At 37.7% G+C, this 18,297-nt stretch overlaps 1 protein-coding gene across 1 annotated transcript in view; it reads left to right on the top strand.

Moving 5' to 3' along the window:
- The window catches only part of schip1 (schwannomin interacting protein 1), a 264,526-nt gene that overhangs the window by 45,067 nt on the left and 201,162 nt on the right, over window positions 1-18,297 (top strand). The window contains exons 8-10 of the mRNA XM_060875081.1: window positions 3,040-3,110; window positions 3,231-3,308; window positions 4,573-4,723. Of these exons, the coding sequence (XP_060731064.1) occupies window positions 3,040-3,110; window positions 3,231-3,308; window positions 4,573-4,723 (300 nt within the window). The remainder of the gene's footprint in view (window positions 1-3,039; window positions 3,111-3,230; window positions 3,309-4,572; window positions 4,724-18,297) is intronic.

Here is an 18,297-nt window from a genome sequence, read left to right as displayed (position 1 = left end):
CTATCCAGTCACTGGCTCTGAATCCAATAGAACACCTTTGCGATGTGGTTGAATGGGAGATTCATAGCAGGAAAGCGATACAATCATGTCAACATGGACCATAATCTCAAAAGAATGTTTCCAACATCTTGTGGAATCCACATCATGAAGAATTGAGGCTGTATTGAGAACAAATGAAAAACCTACCCAGTATTAAGTTTGCTGGTAACTTAACAATATGCCAGCAAAAGCGTCTATTCTAGGGTTAATGACATCATTGCATACCATCAGAAATTTAGCATTTTAAATGTTGTTTATTTTAAGCTTGAGAGCATGTCATGCCATACTTTATTCAGCAGCTTCCTAATTCCCAATCTCCTCTTGGCCAAAATAATGATTGACCTCAATTACTTTTATTTAATTATTAAATTTATCTAATGATGCCTGAGATAGGCACAGGCTCCCCGTGACCCGAGATAGTTCGGATAAGCGGTAGAAAATGAGTACCGCTTATCCGAACTACCTCGGGTCACGGGGAGCCTGTGCCTATCTCAGGCGTCATCGGGCATCAAGGCAGGATACACCCTGGACCAACCCATCGCAGTGCCAACCCATCGCAGGGCACACACACTCATTCACTCACGCAATCACACACTACGGACAATTTTCCAGAGATGCCAATCAACCTACCATGCATGTCTTTGGACCTGGGGAGGAAACCGGAGTACCCGGAGGAAACCCCCGAGGAACGGGGAGAACATGCATGGTATGGCTTCCACACACACAAGGCCTAGGCGGGAATCGAACACCCAACCCTGGAGGTGTGAGGCGAACGTGCTAACCACTAAGCCACCGTGCCCCCCAATATTACAACTTAAAATGGCTAAATCCTAATGGCTGAGCCACATTTAGCCGGGCCATATGCTGCTGAAAAACTTTAAATCAGGGAGCTGGGAACTAATGAATGTAATCCATTAGCTAGGAACAATTTTCATTAGAATGCTTTGTATGTGGTGGAACCAACAGGAGCTTTTATTAAAATAAAACCATCTACCATTAAACTGAAAGCAGCCAAACAATTTATTAGCCATGCAAATGAACAAGATTGGAAAACATGAGTTTGAACTTTCCAGGTGGAGGTAAAAAAAATAAATACTTGTAACCAGCTCTGTTACAGCATTGTAGTTAAAACCAGAACATTTCCTGTAATAAATGTGAACAGGTTTAAATGAACTCTATAGCTTATCCCTTAATTTAATGTTCCTATTAAATCCAAGGAACGCTATAATGTCAGTCCACTACAAAGCAAATCAGATTTTGCTGGTGATTATTCGTGGAGCATTAAGCTGTATATCTACATCCTGTAGCATTATTTTCTCAGCCTTGTTCATTGTGTCAATGACAATTAAGAAATGATGAAACATGTCTATACAACTGTAGTAGAAGAGAAATGTTATTTCTGGAGCAGTTTTCCTTTTCTTTTTTCCCCACAACGCAATGGCGAATACTCAAGAAAAATCCCTGAGGGAATCCTGTACAATTTTATACTTGATGCTTGAGTAGATGTTCAGCCTTTTTTTGTGTGGTCCATTTAGATCGGTTCTTCAATCTCCAGACATTGGTCTGCATGAAGCATAGAGAACAGTCTTTGTTTCTCTTTCTAATTCTTTAAAATACTTCCAGTGCATTTTTTCCACTTCAAATTACCCAGATTTCAGAGTGTATATATTCATAATCATAAACAAAGGTATTACTTGTGGCACTGGTAGCTTTGTGGACCTGACGTTCAAAACCACAACCTCCAAATCATCAGTCCAACACCTTAACCATTAGGCTACTACATCCCCCATTTGTATTAAGCACAACGTTAATAGACATTATGTGTGAAATTGTGAAGATGATATACACCCTACAAGTATTTTACAAAAATAAAAGTGTCTGAATACTTATTTCCCTTCACCGTATGGCTTGAATTCAAAATAATAGTCATAAGTTCATAAGAAATACTGTTCAGTGGTATTGTTTGTAGCTATGCATGTAAATGATGTATTTCTTATGGCAACCCTCAAGCAAACGTCCATTCCAATGCTGTAAATTGCTCTTGTTAAATACTTTATTTGAAAAGAAACAGATTTATCAATTGTCTCACAGGCCCAGGCAGCCCTCCATTTAAACCCCATATAAACACTGTGCAACATATTAATCATGCCTTTCTACTTTAAATCTCTCTCTCTCTCTCTCTCTCTCTCTCTCTCTCTCTTTCTCTCTCTCGCTCTCTCTGTCTGTCTGTCTCTCTCTCTCTCTGTCTCTCTCTGTCTCTCTCTCTGTCTGTCTGTCTGTCTGTCTCTCTCTCTCTCTCTCTCTCTCTCTCTCTCTCTCTCTCTCTCTCATGCATTTTTATATGATATACCCTTCACTCTGGGACTGCGGGTGACAGCATGTTCAGGCACTGAATGAATGCTTTTTAGACACTGAGTGTAAGATCATTTCCAGAGCATACCTTGGCAGTATTTGGCTTCAGTTTTTCACAGGTATAATATCACAGGTATGTGGTAACTTAGTGGTTAAGTTGTTGAAAGGTTGTGAGTCCAAATCCCAGGTCCACCAAGCTGCTACTGCTGGGAAAGACCCTTAACCCCTTAATTGTTCAGTTATATAAAAAGATTTTTAGATAAAAATTCATGTTGCACTGGATAAGGGCAGAATCAGTCTTGGAATTGCTCAGGTAAATTCCTTTCATGAGGTCAGACACCTGACATGGATATGTAACCGACTATAATCAATACGTATCAGTGGTTTCTTTTTCTACTAAATAAAATGAATAGTCCATTCTCAGCTAATTACTGCAGTTCCACTGGTCACATTTATTTCATGAAGTCATTAACACTTATTTATAGTTAGTTATCGATATAATTCTCCAAAATAAACCACACTGTTACACTATGATCACAGAGCTACAGTAGCTACATTTATGCTCTAATTCACTCATTTCTTTTCACTTAGCACAATTTTTTTTTTTATTTGCCTTTTGGTTGAGAACAGATTTTGTTTGTTTTTTAGGATGAAGGACGCAAGTATCATCGCTTCTATGATCACACTGGTGATGGACTGGGAGGATTCAAAATGGAGAGGTGAGAGTAGTGTGAGAATAATTAGATTTAAAATACTTAAATACTTAAAGGTACATGAAGATGTAGAAGAAGATGAAATATACCTTAAAATCTCACATATAGACTCTGTTTGTGTTACAGAAACCAACATCGGACTGAGGTGGATGATAATGCTACACATCTAGAGGAGCAACAGCTGCTTATGGAGAAGGCCATATTGTAAGTGTTTTGTCTGCCTTCGCCTGAAGGAGTCAATGAGAAAGAAGGTTATTCTGCCAAATAATCCACCACCCAAACTCTCAGTTCCGGCCTAGACTTCAGAGGGCTAACAATCTCTATACAGTAGTTTTTAGTAACTGTGAATGAACATATAGAAGATGAGTTGCAAACTAAATTCCATAAAGTGCACCTACATGTATCTGTTAAAAGGGCTAATGACTGTTTTGCATCCATAACTTGGCTGCTGTAACTCTAATAAACACTCTTTACAATTGTCACACACAGTAAAAGAATGAATCTCAGAATACACAACACATGATGTAAGCTTTGCGGGAAATAGGCTAGAACAACAGAAGACTACAAAAGGTTCCACTCCTGTTAGCAAAGAACAAAGCTGATGTTACAGTAGGCACAGATTAAATACCTCAAATGGACAGTTGAAGACTGGGTAAAAGTCCAGGCAAAGCTTTTGCTCCATTGTCTGTAAACAGAGACTGCTGTGTGTGAGATCAGACACCAACAAGTCACGGAAATAGTTTAACTTTACCCCAATTCTCCTGTGAAGTGACCTGGCACTGTCAGTACTAGTTAAATTAGGTTTCACTGCCATGTGATCTTAATCAGTGCACGGATTAACTTTAGAGATGAATATACCATTAACTAGAGATTAATATACTATGGCATATTCATGATCATGATACCGGTATAAAGTTTCCTGACACTAAATACTGCAATATAAAACCCTGTTTACACACCTCTCTGTTTGCAGTCTTTACTTAAGCCTAGATAACTCTAACAAATCACTGCTGTGCAAATTAGCTTTAATCATAGTTTTATGATAAAAATATTTTAAACATTGAGAAATAGTTTATAACTCAGAAAAAAAATGTATTTAAAAATTGAAATGTAAACATTTTTGGGAACCAAAAAAACTGTAGCATTATACATTTCTTTTAAAACAAATTAAATAATTTTTTTAATTCATTCATTAATTAGTTTTTTTAATTGTACTAAAAGAGATTTTGAGATTTGGTTTCGTATTTGCATAAACACCGAGACAGAGATTGTTGAGTGTAATTTTTTAAGCTAGTTAGTTCCAAAAGTATTGAAAGTTATTAAAAGTATTTAATCCTATGTAATTTGTACATATTCAAAATCTATAATACAGCCCTTTGTAAGGCTACGTATTGTTTTTTTTGTTTTTTTTTGATAACGTTTTAATGCTATGTTTGTTTTCTTTGCTTTTATTTTTTTGTTCCCCCAGAATTCAAAGGGCCTGGCGAACTTCGTTGGGGCGCAAACAAAGCTGGCAGGAAGAGCCGAAGGACCACATGAATCATTTTCAGTTGGTGTCACAGGAAGATGCTCTTCCCGCTAACCTTCCTACAGGAGAGCTGGGACAAAACCTCACGCTGGTAGGAAACCTGGGAGGGAGTGAGGGAGGGAGGAATGGAGAGAGAGAAATTCATCTCAAAACTACTTGGGCTGAGGGATGAAGAAAAGAGAAGAGTTGAGTGTTCATTGGCCTGATGCCCAGGTCTGTAATTAGCGGCTAATTAGATTCATTTGCTAAGCAGGTTAATTGATTAATGAAGTAGTCTTTGGAGTGCAGCGCCTTTGTTCTTTCTGTCCTTAGAGCTCACTGTGAATTAAACACTGCTCACTATCCCCAAAACACCAAATATAGCAGTAGTGAGAAATATACAGTCGATATACAGTATCAGCTGAGAGCTAGAAGGTTGTAATTAAACTGTGCTCTATTTGTTTGGATAAAACACTGAGGTGAGGAAGCAAATACAAATAATTGTAAGACGAATTAGGATAAGGGCTGATTTCTAGACAGATACACAAACTTAGTTTTTATTAGGGTGGATCATGTGACATAAAAATCAAGCCATATATTCATGCTATGCTAAACAAAATAATAATCATCCGGTTAAGGAAGTGAAAATGAGCATCGTCTACGGATGCAAGACGTGAAAGATGTTCTTTGCTATCTCTGCAATAGCTCCTTTTCAGCACATGAATGAATGAACGTTGTCTCTGCAGCATTAGTCTCATCTCTGTAGAGGTGTAAGTAGCATCTTGCTTTTATTCTTCACAATATCCTCCATCCGGCTCCTCTTGGGGACATGGTTACAGCCTGAAAGCTGTAGATCGATGAGGGAAAGATGGAGAGCAAAGTGTTGCGGTGCTCACTGAGTGCTACAGACATTATAGGAATATTGTTCATTCTTTTTAATCTTTTTATGCACCGAATGAAATGCATGAACATAAACACTCACACATACTGTATGTATGTAAATCAGTTTCATATAATATGCGTGCATGAAGACCGTTACCACATACGGCCGAGCTCGGGAGACGACCTGATCATCACATGCATCATTTATTGCAATAAAATCTGACCAAAGTGTAGCAGATGAATGTACTGAAATTGACAGTTTGAACCTTGACAGAAAGAGCAGTCACATTTTTGGCCTCTGGTTTATTTATTGCTGCCCTCTTTGATTCAGTGAGCTGTCCCTTCACCTGAATACATTATTCACACTTTATTTACAGCACTTTATTCACGTCCACAGGAGGCGTGTCATTCAGTTTTCCTCTCGGATCATGGCGTGAAGTTTGCGACTTTCCTCCATCCCCTTCCTCTTATGTTATGGGGACGGAGGAAAGTTATGTTTAGAAGAACAGACCAAAATGATGCACTGTACATCAGTTACATAATGGTTATTAGCGGTTGCTAAGTGTTAAAAAAATATTTTTAACCATATTATTAATGGCTTTTATGCTGGCGAAGCTTCAAATGATTCGTTTTTACGGTTTTCTACCATGAGAACGCCTTCAGGAGCTTTGCACTTTCCAGCTTTCCAAAATATTCACCCTGAAGTTTGTTTATCTTTTTGAGTGCAGGCTAAACTCCAGCTCTGATTACTTACCCTGTCAAATTTTGTGAGTGTCTCATTTGTTATAATATTAAATATTATTTAATAATAATGAGACCAGTGAAACCTGGCTTCAAAAATGTTTTGTTTTCCATTTTTACAAAAGGAAAGGCTTTATCTATAACTTAATTAAATATAGTTTCTGATGAAACTGATGGTTAGAACAGACATTATACTGAATATTTTAGAAATTGAATTAGAATTTACTTCTGTAATACGATTTAGTGACGTTTCATGTTGTAGTTTCATTCATAGAACTTGAGAGGATTTGAAATAGGAAGTAAAAAAAAACATCCTGGACCAACCTGGTTATGCCAAGATGCCTTCATACATATTTATGCAGTATGAGATCACATGTACTGTAGTTCAGGTCTGTAGTGCAGCACTGAGGTGAACACCAGCAGTATGGATCTGATGGCTGGGATGCTATTAAGCTTCTCTTAATTACTCTTCAATACAGGCTTAGAAAATCACACTAAGTCAATAGACTAATGGTTGGTTCCTTTTGCACAAGGTCTCCAAACAGTTCTTCTATTAAAGCTTCTATATCATTGGATTGTTTCCTCGATTCGGGCTTCCTTTCCATCGGCTTGACCGTTGTAACCTCATTTAGAGTCATTGCTCAAGTGGCTTCATTGTTTGAGTCAAAATGGGGATGTGATCTGTGCTTAAGAAGCTCAGCTCAGGGTTTTCAGGATAGATTACTATTTTCATAATGCAGTTACTCCCATGAGCAAATGAAGGCTTTTGTAATAACTTCAGTAGATGAATAATATATGAGTGAATCGCCGTCCTCTGCAAATGGATCTTCATTCAGAGTGAATATTTATTTGAGGTGTAACAAGATAAAATCCTCTATGCACTGAAGTGCATGCAGTGGGAATTATGAGGAGGTCTTTTTTATGTCGTATGTATCAAAAGGATGGAAAAACACAGTAATAAATAGTGATTATTTCTAAAATAATCTGTACAGGATGTTGTAATAAAGTCTTAATCGTCTCCAAATCTTTCCAGAGTTGATTGATTAGGTTGAGGTCAGGTGACCTGTTGTAGATTACAGACAACAATGCTATTATATAGGTTTGGGAGAACACTCAAAAACAAGCGGTAGGAAGCATGTCTCTTGGAAAATAACGACGAGAAGAATTATTTAGGACTGTGGGAAAGGTAGAAGACCTTCATTCCTCCATCACTTCCTGTCCACTTTGCTGCACCACAAACAGAGATTTATGAACATCAGGTGAGAGAGGAGACTTCACTGATTTATGAATTTATGAATTGCAGCTGTAACTGGACCAGTGACAGCGCCTTCTTAAATAAATAAATATCTATCTATTTATTTATTTGTTTGTTTGTTTGTTTGTTTGTTTGTTTGTTTAAACAAACAAACAAATGAATGAATGAATAAATGAATAAATGAATAAATAAATATAAACAAACAAACAAACAAACAAACATAAATAAATAAATAAAAATATAAACAAACAAACAAACAAACAAACAAATAAATAAATAGTTAACTAAACAGTCCCACCTTGGCTGTATATCTTCAGGCACTTGAGAGAAGTGGGCTATGGTCTGTGGACTCCATTATAGTGTGTGTGTGTGTGTGTGTGTGTGTGTGTGTGTGTTTCTCTGCACACACAACACTTGGTCCATAAAGGAATGTGCCCAAATTAGCCATTGATTTTTTTGTGAGATGGGAGAAGTCGAGATTTATTGCCGGTGTCTGAGAGTGAGGTGAGGATTCATATTTCTGAGGGATAGAGGGATAGAGAGGGAGGAATAAAGTGTCCATAGACGGCAGAGAGACTGATAGAAGACAACGGATCATTTAGAGTTTATGTTTATTTGTATTTAATGACATTTGATATTATTTCTGGCTTAACTAATTCACTAAAGTTCTCAACAATTGTTACTAAAAGTTTCATTTATAAATGTCATAAAGTATTGAATTGGAATGAAATAAAAATGCTGTTCTGTCAAAATGCTTAATTCATTTTTTGGCATAAGCTGTTATTTTATTTTATTTTATTTACAGAGATCTTAACATCTGACATCATATATATTTTGAGCAAACGGGGTATTTCCTCGTTAACCGAGAAACATGTCCGACTCTTGTCTGAAAAAATCCGAGGTTGCTACATGTGTAGTAAATATATAGGTAGATCATGTCGATTATACAAAAAAAGGATGCACTTATCGTCTCTCGTATTACACTGTTCAGATTATATATTTGTGTGATCGATCTGTAGTTCAAAAGCAATTTGCTGGTGTGAAAACAAAGATGAAGAATCCAGAATCAATCCCGGATGCAGATACGGTATTCAAGCCAAGCTTCTGTGTCTGCTTTCTGTGTCGCTAGTTGAGTAAATCACTTTTAATGAGCTCCCTGGAGGGGTGGAATGATGAGGCTCCTGTACTGTAAGCACACACTTCCACTTGTACTTATCCCAGTGTTTTCCCTTCTACTGTTTCATTATAGTCTTGTGATCCCTGATCAAGCGACCACCTTTATTTGTACGTTGTATAAATATGCTGTAATATATGAGTTTAACATGTCCGAGCCTGACTCGTAAAAAAGGTCAGTAATTAGCAAGCAGGCTGGCGATCTGATCGATTTATCCTAAGCAAAGATTTCTATAGTGTAGAATTCTTAAACAGATAAGAAGCAGAAAGCCTGGCCTGGAATTGATGTTTGTTTAAAAAAAGTTTATGCTGAGATTTTAAATGCCTTTTAGATGAATGACCAGCGTTCTTAATTAAACCCCGTAAGTCGTGTCCGGTGCATCTGAAAGCTGAAATCAGCATTGTTCTGTACAATAACAAATATTTTAAGGTCTTTATTAGGATTTTTTTTGCACTGATTAAATATTCATAAGTATTCAGCCTCCATTTTGGTGCAGGTGGTTGTCGTGTTACATAATTAGTTAAATGAGTTAATTGCACCTGGGTGCAATTAATTTGTCACATGTGAACATGTGAAGGAGATAGTAAAATAAATAAACAAACAAACAAACAAACAAACAAACAAACAAACAAACAAACAAATAAATAAATAAATCTGGGCCACATTTCTCTTAGTGGTTAGCACGTTTGCCTCACACCTCCAGGGTTGGGGGTTCGATTCCCGCCTCCGCCTTGTGTGTGTGGAGTTTGCATTTCTCCCCGTGCCTCGCGGGTTTCCTCCGGGTACTCCGGTTTCCTCCCCAGGTCCAAAGACATGCATGGTAGGTTGATTGGCATCTCTGGAAAATTGTCCGTAGTGTGTGATTGCGTGAGTGAATGAGTGTGTGTGTGCCCTGCGATGGGTTGGCACTCCATCCAGGGTGTATCCTGCCTTGATGCCCGATGACGCCTGAGATAGGCACAGGCTCCCCGTGACCTGAGGTAGTTCGGATAAGCGGTAGAAAATGAATGAATGAATGAATGAATGAATGAATGGGCCACATTTCTTGGAAAGTATTACGTAGTTATATTTTAGCTAAACTATTTGCTAGTCTTGCTAGTGCTAGCTTTGAGATTTCATTAACGTTCCAAGCTTTAATGACCCACACTTTGTCTGATGGATCACTTCTGTATGTGAAATAACACTGTACATTTAGAGTAGATTATTATATATCAAGCCTTCTCTTGACACACAACGTCTAGTCCAGTTCTATTTTTTTTATTATTATGGTGTTATTTTTCTCATCAAAACATTTACCTAATTAGTCTTTTCCTTTCAGATGCTTTTCTTTTCTTTTTCTAGTTTTAATACTGTACAGATTTCATTCCTCCTGTCTGTTTTTCTATCTTTCCCCTGCTCATGTCTAAGCCATTAATGCAATCTTTACATGTTCCTTTTTTACACTCCATCTATTACAGTACTGCTCCGTTCACACGCTCGCCTATTACCATATGCAAATGGAGTTATCAGTCATTGATTCACACAAACATGCTTCGAGTCTCACATACGCATTGTGTTTATATTTCCACCACAGAGAGGTGGAACGATGTTTGCTCACGTCTGGCCATAATTCCAGTTTCCTGTGCACACTCCGTTAGAGCTGCTGATCAGATTATTTCTGCAGATCATTTTGGCTGTTGTCTACAGATCAAGCCTTGCACTGGCAAACAAGTCAACAGACATCAGACGGATATCTGTAACAACATCACGCCTTAAAGGAGCAGCTTGTTAATGAAAAATTATAATGGAATATAATCTCTGTAATATATGAAAATCCCTATATCACAGAAAAGAACCTAAAATTTTAGTTTCTTTCTTTCTTGCTTTCTTTCTTTTTTCTTTCTTTCTTTTTATTTTCCACAACATTTTTCCTGAAAGTCAACCGACTAATAAGAGCCATCTCTTTTTCCAGTGGAACGCCCACCACAAGTGTGTCCTTTCTCACGAGCTACAGTATCTAATGATCGGCGAGACTTAACGCAATAAATGTCTGTGGGAAATGTGCTACTTTCAAAGCACTTAGGGCTAAAAGATAGCCAGCCAAGCAAGAGTGGTATAAAATAAGCTCCAAATTTATCTCCTTCAGGTTCAAAGGAGGACTTGTGGTGTCTGCTGCACTCTCTTTCTAGCTGTAGTCAGCTATTTTTAGCTCCTTATCTTTAGGACAAGTATGTCTGTATCTGCTGAATGCTCTTTTTGTGGCCGAGAGAGAGAGAGAGAGAGAGAGAGAGAGAGAGAGACAGAGACAGAGACAGAGAGAGAGACAGAGACAGAGAGAGAGACAGAGAGAGAGAGACAAAGAGAGAGACAAAGAGAGACAGAAAGAACATTAGAGAGAGAGAGAGAGAGAGAGAGAGAGAGAGAGAGAGAGAGAGAGAGAGAGAGACAGAGACAGAGACAGAGAGAGAGACAGAGACAGAGAGAGAGACAGAGAGAGAGAGACAAAGAGAGAGACAAAGAGAGACAGAAAGAACATTAGAGAGAGAGAGAGAGAGAGAGAGAGAGAGAGAGAGAGAGATGCAGCTGTTAGAGGACAGTATTGGACACAGTGATAAATTAATAATATTATTATATAATAATATCAGAGTAAAAACATATCTGATCCAGTTCGGTCCTGATTCTATGGCTGAGCATCATGAATATATTCAAATGTATAATATTTCTTAGTATAAGATTAAAATAAACCAAGTATTATATATATATATATATATATATATATATATATATATATATATATATATATATATATATTTTACTTATTTCAAGCTTGAAGTTGTCTTGTTCTGTTTACATAAAATGGAAAAAGTAAGAAAGAATTATTTATGGTTATCATATAATAGAAAAGAACAGACTTAAGATGCCTTTTTTTTTCGTATCATAGCTTTACACATGATTTGGCAAATATCTGATGATCTCAATATTTGTGGATTTAACAACTCAGACATTCTCCAGTAACGCAGATCCTATATCCAGGGACATAATTAGACAGATCTGTAACATTTCAGCTACCCAAAGGCGTATGATGGGTTAAACAATGTTTTTTAGCGAAGGTGTCAATTTCTGGGTTAATATTCAAGATGGTCAAACAGAATCATAGCTTTCTGAGGTTGTAAAATGAGTTTTCTTACCACTGCAGTCTTTTGTTTCACTGTGTAAATCTCAGACTGCAAAATAGTCTACAGGGCTTTCAGACCTCTGGCAAACATGGACATCTTATTTCACTTTTATTGTGGCTTTAAAGCAGAAAAATGGTGACAAGTATACTGTGCCCTATTTATGTTTTAATCAGTTTTTTCTTGGAATTCCAAAGGTCTGTGGCGTTCCTTCATTTTTTCCCACTCACTCATCTTCTTCAGTGACACATAAATGGATCGAATGCTTTAGGCGATACATTGGCTGGATGTGTGTATGTGTGTGTGTGTGTGTGTGTGTGTGAAATGTGCAGTGTTTTTTAAGTTCAATACATTATGCCTGGTGGCTACATGCGTCTCTAGAATGAAAACAAAAACTTTTCCAGCAAGTAATTATCTGTCCACTTATTTTCCGTACTGCTTATCCTACACAGGGTCGTGTGGAACTATGCCTTTCCCAGGAGACTCAGGGCACAAAGCAGGGCACAACCTGAATAGGGTGCCAATCTAACACATGGCACAATCTCACACACTACAGTGTGTACAATCTAGAGATGAACACCACTCTCCATTGCATGTCTTTGGACTAGGCCACAAAACTGGAGTACCCAGAGAAAAGAAAAGAGATAGAGTGAGACATGCGTAGATGAAAAGATAGACTGAGATGATACAGATATATAATCAGATATAGTGGGTGCCATTTTACATCCACAATGTCAGAATTTCTCTAATCTCCATGGTTACAATTTCTGTGACTTTATTATGTTGGCTTCGTAGAAGCCAACATTCTGTTTTCCTATTTAAGCTTAGACAAAAATTTATCAAGAGTAACTCCTCCTAGGGCTTTCGAGCCACATGCACCAAATTCGGATATGTTGTAGACCCTGGTCTGAAGTTTGTTGCTATTACTTTTCTAAGCGATCCGAGTACCGGTACTTCTGGTACCAGGTCTCAAATTGGCCCCATAGACTCCCATTATAAACTTTGGAGGTTTATAACTCAGCAAACTTTCGAACTATCTACACCAAACTCGGCCAGCTCCTTTAGGGTGATACTCTGAACAAAGTTTTAAATTGGTGTACTGACTGGCCTTCCGGTTGTCCCGCATATCAAATATATCAAAACACTCAGAACAATGAGGGGAACTTCCGCACGTGTATTTTGATGATGGCACTCGACACCACGTGACGTCATGTGCAGCCCCGCCTCCAAAATAAGTGAAATCAAAAATTAGCACAACATGGACATGTCATATATCAAAACACTCAGCTCAATGAGGGGAAGTGCCTCATGTGTATTCTGGTCACGTGACGTCATGTTAAAATCAATAATTAGCACAACATGGACATGTGACATATCAAAACATTCAGGGGACATGCAAGGAACTTCCTCAAGAATATTCGGATGATGTCACATGTCCGTCTCCACTTGCCTCCAAATGTTTTGGCACCCTATCTTTCTGTCCACTTGCCTCCAAAAGTAACACTGACCCTTATGTCCACTTGCCTCCAAAAAGCACCGGCACTTGCACCATCAAAGCCAACATCAAAGTTTGTCGCGACGAACTTTAAAATTAAAAGGTTAAATGAAATTTAATTTTAAAAATTAAAATTAAAATAATTAAAACTCTAATTTAAAATCCCTATCTGATGTTCAACACATCAGTACTTTTATTTCTCCGTAGTAGAGGCTGGGAGGATGGTAGGGGTTGGTACGTCATCTCATCTCAGCTATAAAAAAATATACAGTAACAATGCATTACTGTATATGACATCTTACATTCGATACATGGCATAAGAAGCAGATAAGCTGATTAACCCAATTTATAATGCTCTACTCGCTTCATGCCATGTTTCATGTTTAAGGGGAAAGTCGTGGCCTAATGGTTAGAGAGTTTGACTCCTAGCCCTAAGGTTGTGGGTTCGAGTCTCTGGCCGGCAATACCACGACTGAGGTGCCCTTGAGCAAGGCACTGAACCCCCCAACTGCTCCCTGGCTGCTGCAGCATAAATGGCTGCCAACTGCTCCGGGTGTGTGTTCACGGTGTGTGTGTGTTCACTGCTGTGTGTGCACTTTGGATGGGATAAATGCAGAGAACGAATTCTGAGTATGGGTCACCATACTTAGACGTATGTCACGTCACGTCAGGTCACATCACTTGCCACCAAATACCAAAAATTGAATACTAAATAGAGGTTTTTGTGAAATTTGTGAACTTTGAAAAAAAATATCTGCTTAGTATAATAATTTAAAAATAATAATCCACCTGCTTAGTGAAATAATAAAAGATAATAAAGTTGTGACAGTCACCACTGTTTTTTAGATCTTACTTCACAGACTTCTGGTGTCATTATGGGCTCTTTTGCTATTATAAATAAAGTTTCCAGTGTTCAGTATTCAGCCCAGTGTTACCTAAAACTCTTTACTAATGATCAAGTATACGAAAGCAAAACAGCCACAAAATCTCCAAGAGAAGTCTTTGTTTAATTCAGAGTTCAATTCACCACTAAAGCTGTTTTTAGAGACCCGGATTGAATGTGTACTACAGCTCTACTCTTCTCTCAGTGTCATTCTCTCAGTGTCATAAGCTATTGATCTTACAGGTCCCTAAAAAAACTGAGCTAATAGCACAACAGAGCTAAAAGAGAGGGATTTTAGAGGGATGCATCATACAGTCCTATTTTAGATCAAGGCATTGGAGGTTAGGTGGAGAATTACAGCCCTGTGAATATAAACCTGAAACAGTGAGCCAGAGTGAAAGAGACTCTCTGCTTGATAGGTCCACTAAATTGATTGGACAATGTTTTTATGTCTTGTAGAAAACAGAAAACTCGACTTTCTAGGTTGAAACAGTGCCAGCAGTTTTAGCTGCATCATCAGCGGACATGGCATATTATACTTTTCAGAATTTCTTTTTTTTGACTGAAAAAACGAAAGCTTAATGAAAATGACAAGAAAGAAGGGATGTACAAAGCAATGTGACCAAAAAGTGCACACTATAAATTAGAAACAAAGCCAAGTCTTGATGTTTCAATCACAATAACAATAAAATCACAATAACAATGTCATTTTATAAATATTAAAATTTTGTTCAAATTAAAATGTCTTAAAGCCCAAAACATTGTGGGATACTATTTTTTGCTATTTTTGCTATTATTATGTTGGCTTTGTAGAAGCCAACATTCTGTTTTCCTATTTAAGCTTAGACAAAAATTTATCAAGAGTAACTCCTCCTAGGCCTTTCGAGCCACATGCACCAAATTCGGATATGTTGTAGACTCTGGTCTGAAGTTTGTTGCTGTTACTTTTCTAAGCGATCCGAGTACCGGTACTTCTGGTACCAGGTCTCAAATCGGCCCCATAGACTCACATTATAAACTTTGGAGGTTTATAATTCGGCAAGCTTTTATCTACACCAAACTCGGCCAGCTCCTTTAGGGTGATACTCTGAACAAAGTTTTAAATTGGTGTACTGACTGGCCTTTCGGTTGTCCCGCATATCAAATATATCAAAACACTCAGAACAATGAGGGGAACTTCCGCACGTGTATTTTGATGACGGCACTCGACACCACGTGACGTCATGTGCAGCCCCGCCTCCAAAATAAGTGAAATCAAAAAACCTTTTTACGACATTGACATGTCATATATCAAAACACTTAGAACAATGAGGGGAACTTCCTCACGGGTATTCTGATGACGTCACATGATGTCACATCATGTCCCGTGAAAATCAAAAATTAGCACAACATTGGCATGTTATGAGGTAATTCCCCTCAGTGGGCTGAGTGTTTTGATATATGTATCAAAACACTCAGCCCAATGAGGGGAATTACCTCACGTGTATTCTGGTGATGTCACATTCTCGTCTCCACTTGCCTCCAAATGTTTTGGCACCCTAGCTTTCTGTCCACTTGAATCCAAATGTAACACTGATCCTTATGTCCACTCACCTCCAAAAAACACTGGCCTTTGCGAATACTTGCTTTGCCAAAGCCAACATCAAAGTTTGTTGTAACAAACTTTACAAATCTAGTTACTATTGCTATTATTATTTTTTTAAATATATTTTATTATTATTATTATTTTCATATAGTTTATATTTTTTATGTTTGCAACATAAATGATGATTTATCTATGTCTAAGCCATGCTTTAGCTTTCTATTTATTTCACCTGTATTTTTAATTTAAAAAGTTTGTTTTTTTTTGTTTTTTTTTAAATGAAATAAGGTCAGTTTGGTGTCATTATGGGCTGTTTTGCTATTATAAATAAAGGAGTTTTCAGTGTTCAGTATTCAGCCCAGTGTTACCTAAAACTCTTTACTAATGATCATTTATTATGGTGGGATTTGGGCGTATTTTATTTTCTTTATCTTTATTTTTCTTTCATAGCTGTGAATCTTGTATCATCCAGTAAATCTTTAATCCAGTAAAATTCTCAGTAGATACTGAAAGGAGTGAAAGTGGCTTTAGAATTCTTCTGACACTAGAACTGCTATTATTCAATTTTATTTGTATAGCGCTTTTAACAATGGACGTTGTCTTAAATCGGCTTTACAGAACATAAGAAATATAGAACAATATAGAGTTTACGTTTAATATAGTACAAAGGTTCAAGATTAATATTGTACTTAGATTTAAATGTGTTTGTATTTATCCCTAATAAACAAGCCTGAGGTGACTGTGGTGAGGAAAAACTCCCTTAGATGGAAGAGGAAGAAACCTTGAGAGGAACCAGACTCAAAAAGTGAACCTCATCCTCATTTGGGTGACACCGGAGGGTGTGATTATAAACTGTTATAAACAACAGAGAGTGATATTATGTATAATGTCCTTTCTACAGTCAGATAAAGTCTCATAATTGTGTATTGATGAGGAAGAGGTTGTTGTCCTCAAACACGACATGGAGTCAGCATCTTCTAATTGAACGAGTGAAATCCTCATGAAGCAGAACACAGATGGAGCTGGAACATCTCTAGGTTCCTCAGGATCCTAACAGGTTTGGCCTCATCTCACTGAAGATCCGAAATTTTATGTTCATAATATTAACCAGCACGAGAAAATAATGTTCATTTGATCAAAATTATCATTAATATTACTGTTTGTGATATCAGTGAAACCATCGAAAATGCTCTCTACCAATCAGGGCACTGCCGGTGTGAACGGGCTGTAATCGTGTCCTACTGTATACTTTCATCTACTGCTTCCAGCAACACCAAGGAAGAAATCCGATCACACATGAATATGTTTTACTGCCTGAGAATGCAACATATCCTCTATATTGGAGGTGAACTGAATGCGTTCACTTCAGGTTGGCTGGATTTTACAGCATCACAACAGGCGAATCGTTATAACACTTCCGTATTCATGAAATTCCTCCTGTGTAGAAGTATAAACAGCGGGTGTCCTTCCACTCACACTGCCTCCAGCTGCTTAACTCCACCGTGACCTGAGACAGCAAAATCGCTTTAACACTTTCTGCTCAAACATCCCTTCAGAGCTGTGTGGGTGTGTATGTTTGAGATACTGTAAGAATGCAACACATAATGCGCTCGGTCGATAGTCGTCCTCACCGCATGGTCGATTTCACAGGTAGGAGGAGGAAGAGAAGATATAGGAGCGAAAGCTTTTTAATACCCTGCCATAGTGATGTGAGATGGATCTACAGTAAAACATCTATCCACTACACTGCATGTAAAGAACACTTTATGACAACCAGGTTGGTGTTGATAATAAATAATATACATTATTTTCATAAATGACATTATTTATGTTTTCCATTTATTGCGGTTTAAATACATTCATTCCATGTGACCTGTTAAACATGCTAGTAATTATGCTAGTTTGTGATTTCCGACATTATAATTTAATACGCATGTTTCTCCAGACTTCACTTTGAGATCCAATGTTAAAATATAGGGTGTTCATTTTTATCTTTTTGGCTGTTAGTATACTTCCTTGTCTTTCGTCATTCAGCAATGCAGCTGAAAAAAGGCAAGGAAAATTGGAGAAGTAAAGGAAGATAGAGAGAGACACTGGAACATCCAGTGGCCCAATAGACAAGTTCTTCCTGTTCTCTCATGTTCTCAGGCTCTCCCTTCATCTCACAGCAACTCACATTAGACCTTCATCTGGCAGCTTCTGAGATGATCAAAATGTATATATATGCTTTTATCAACAGGCTTTCATCTCTCTCTCTCTCTCTCTCTCTCTCTCTCTCTCTCTCTCTCTCTCTCTCTCTCTCTCTCTCTCTCTCTCTCTCTCTCTCTCTCTCTCTCTCTCCCTCTCTCTCTCTCTGTTGCTCATGCTGCTTTACTCCTCTACATGTAAACCAGGTCACAATTATATAATTTCTTAAGTCAGAGGACTGGGAGTAGATTTTTGCTGACATAGACTTTGCACCCTAAAGCCAATTAAAATCATAAATATCATCAGGACATGATTTGGTGCAATGAGATCTCTCT

The sequence above is a fragment of the Tachysurus vachellii genome, chromosome 1, assembly GCF_030014155.1.
Source record: "Tachysurus vachellii isolate PV-2020 chromosome 1, HZAU_Pvac_v1, whole genome shotgun sequence".
NCBI classification, from domain to species: Eukaryota; Metazoa; Chordata; class Actinopteri; order Siluriformes; family Bagridae; genus Tachysurus; species Tachysurus vachellii.
The sequence above is the reverse complement of the archived record's forward strand: the minus strand, read 5'-3'. Positions and strand labels throughout refer to the sequence as shown.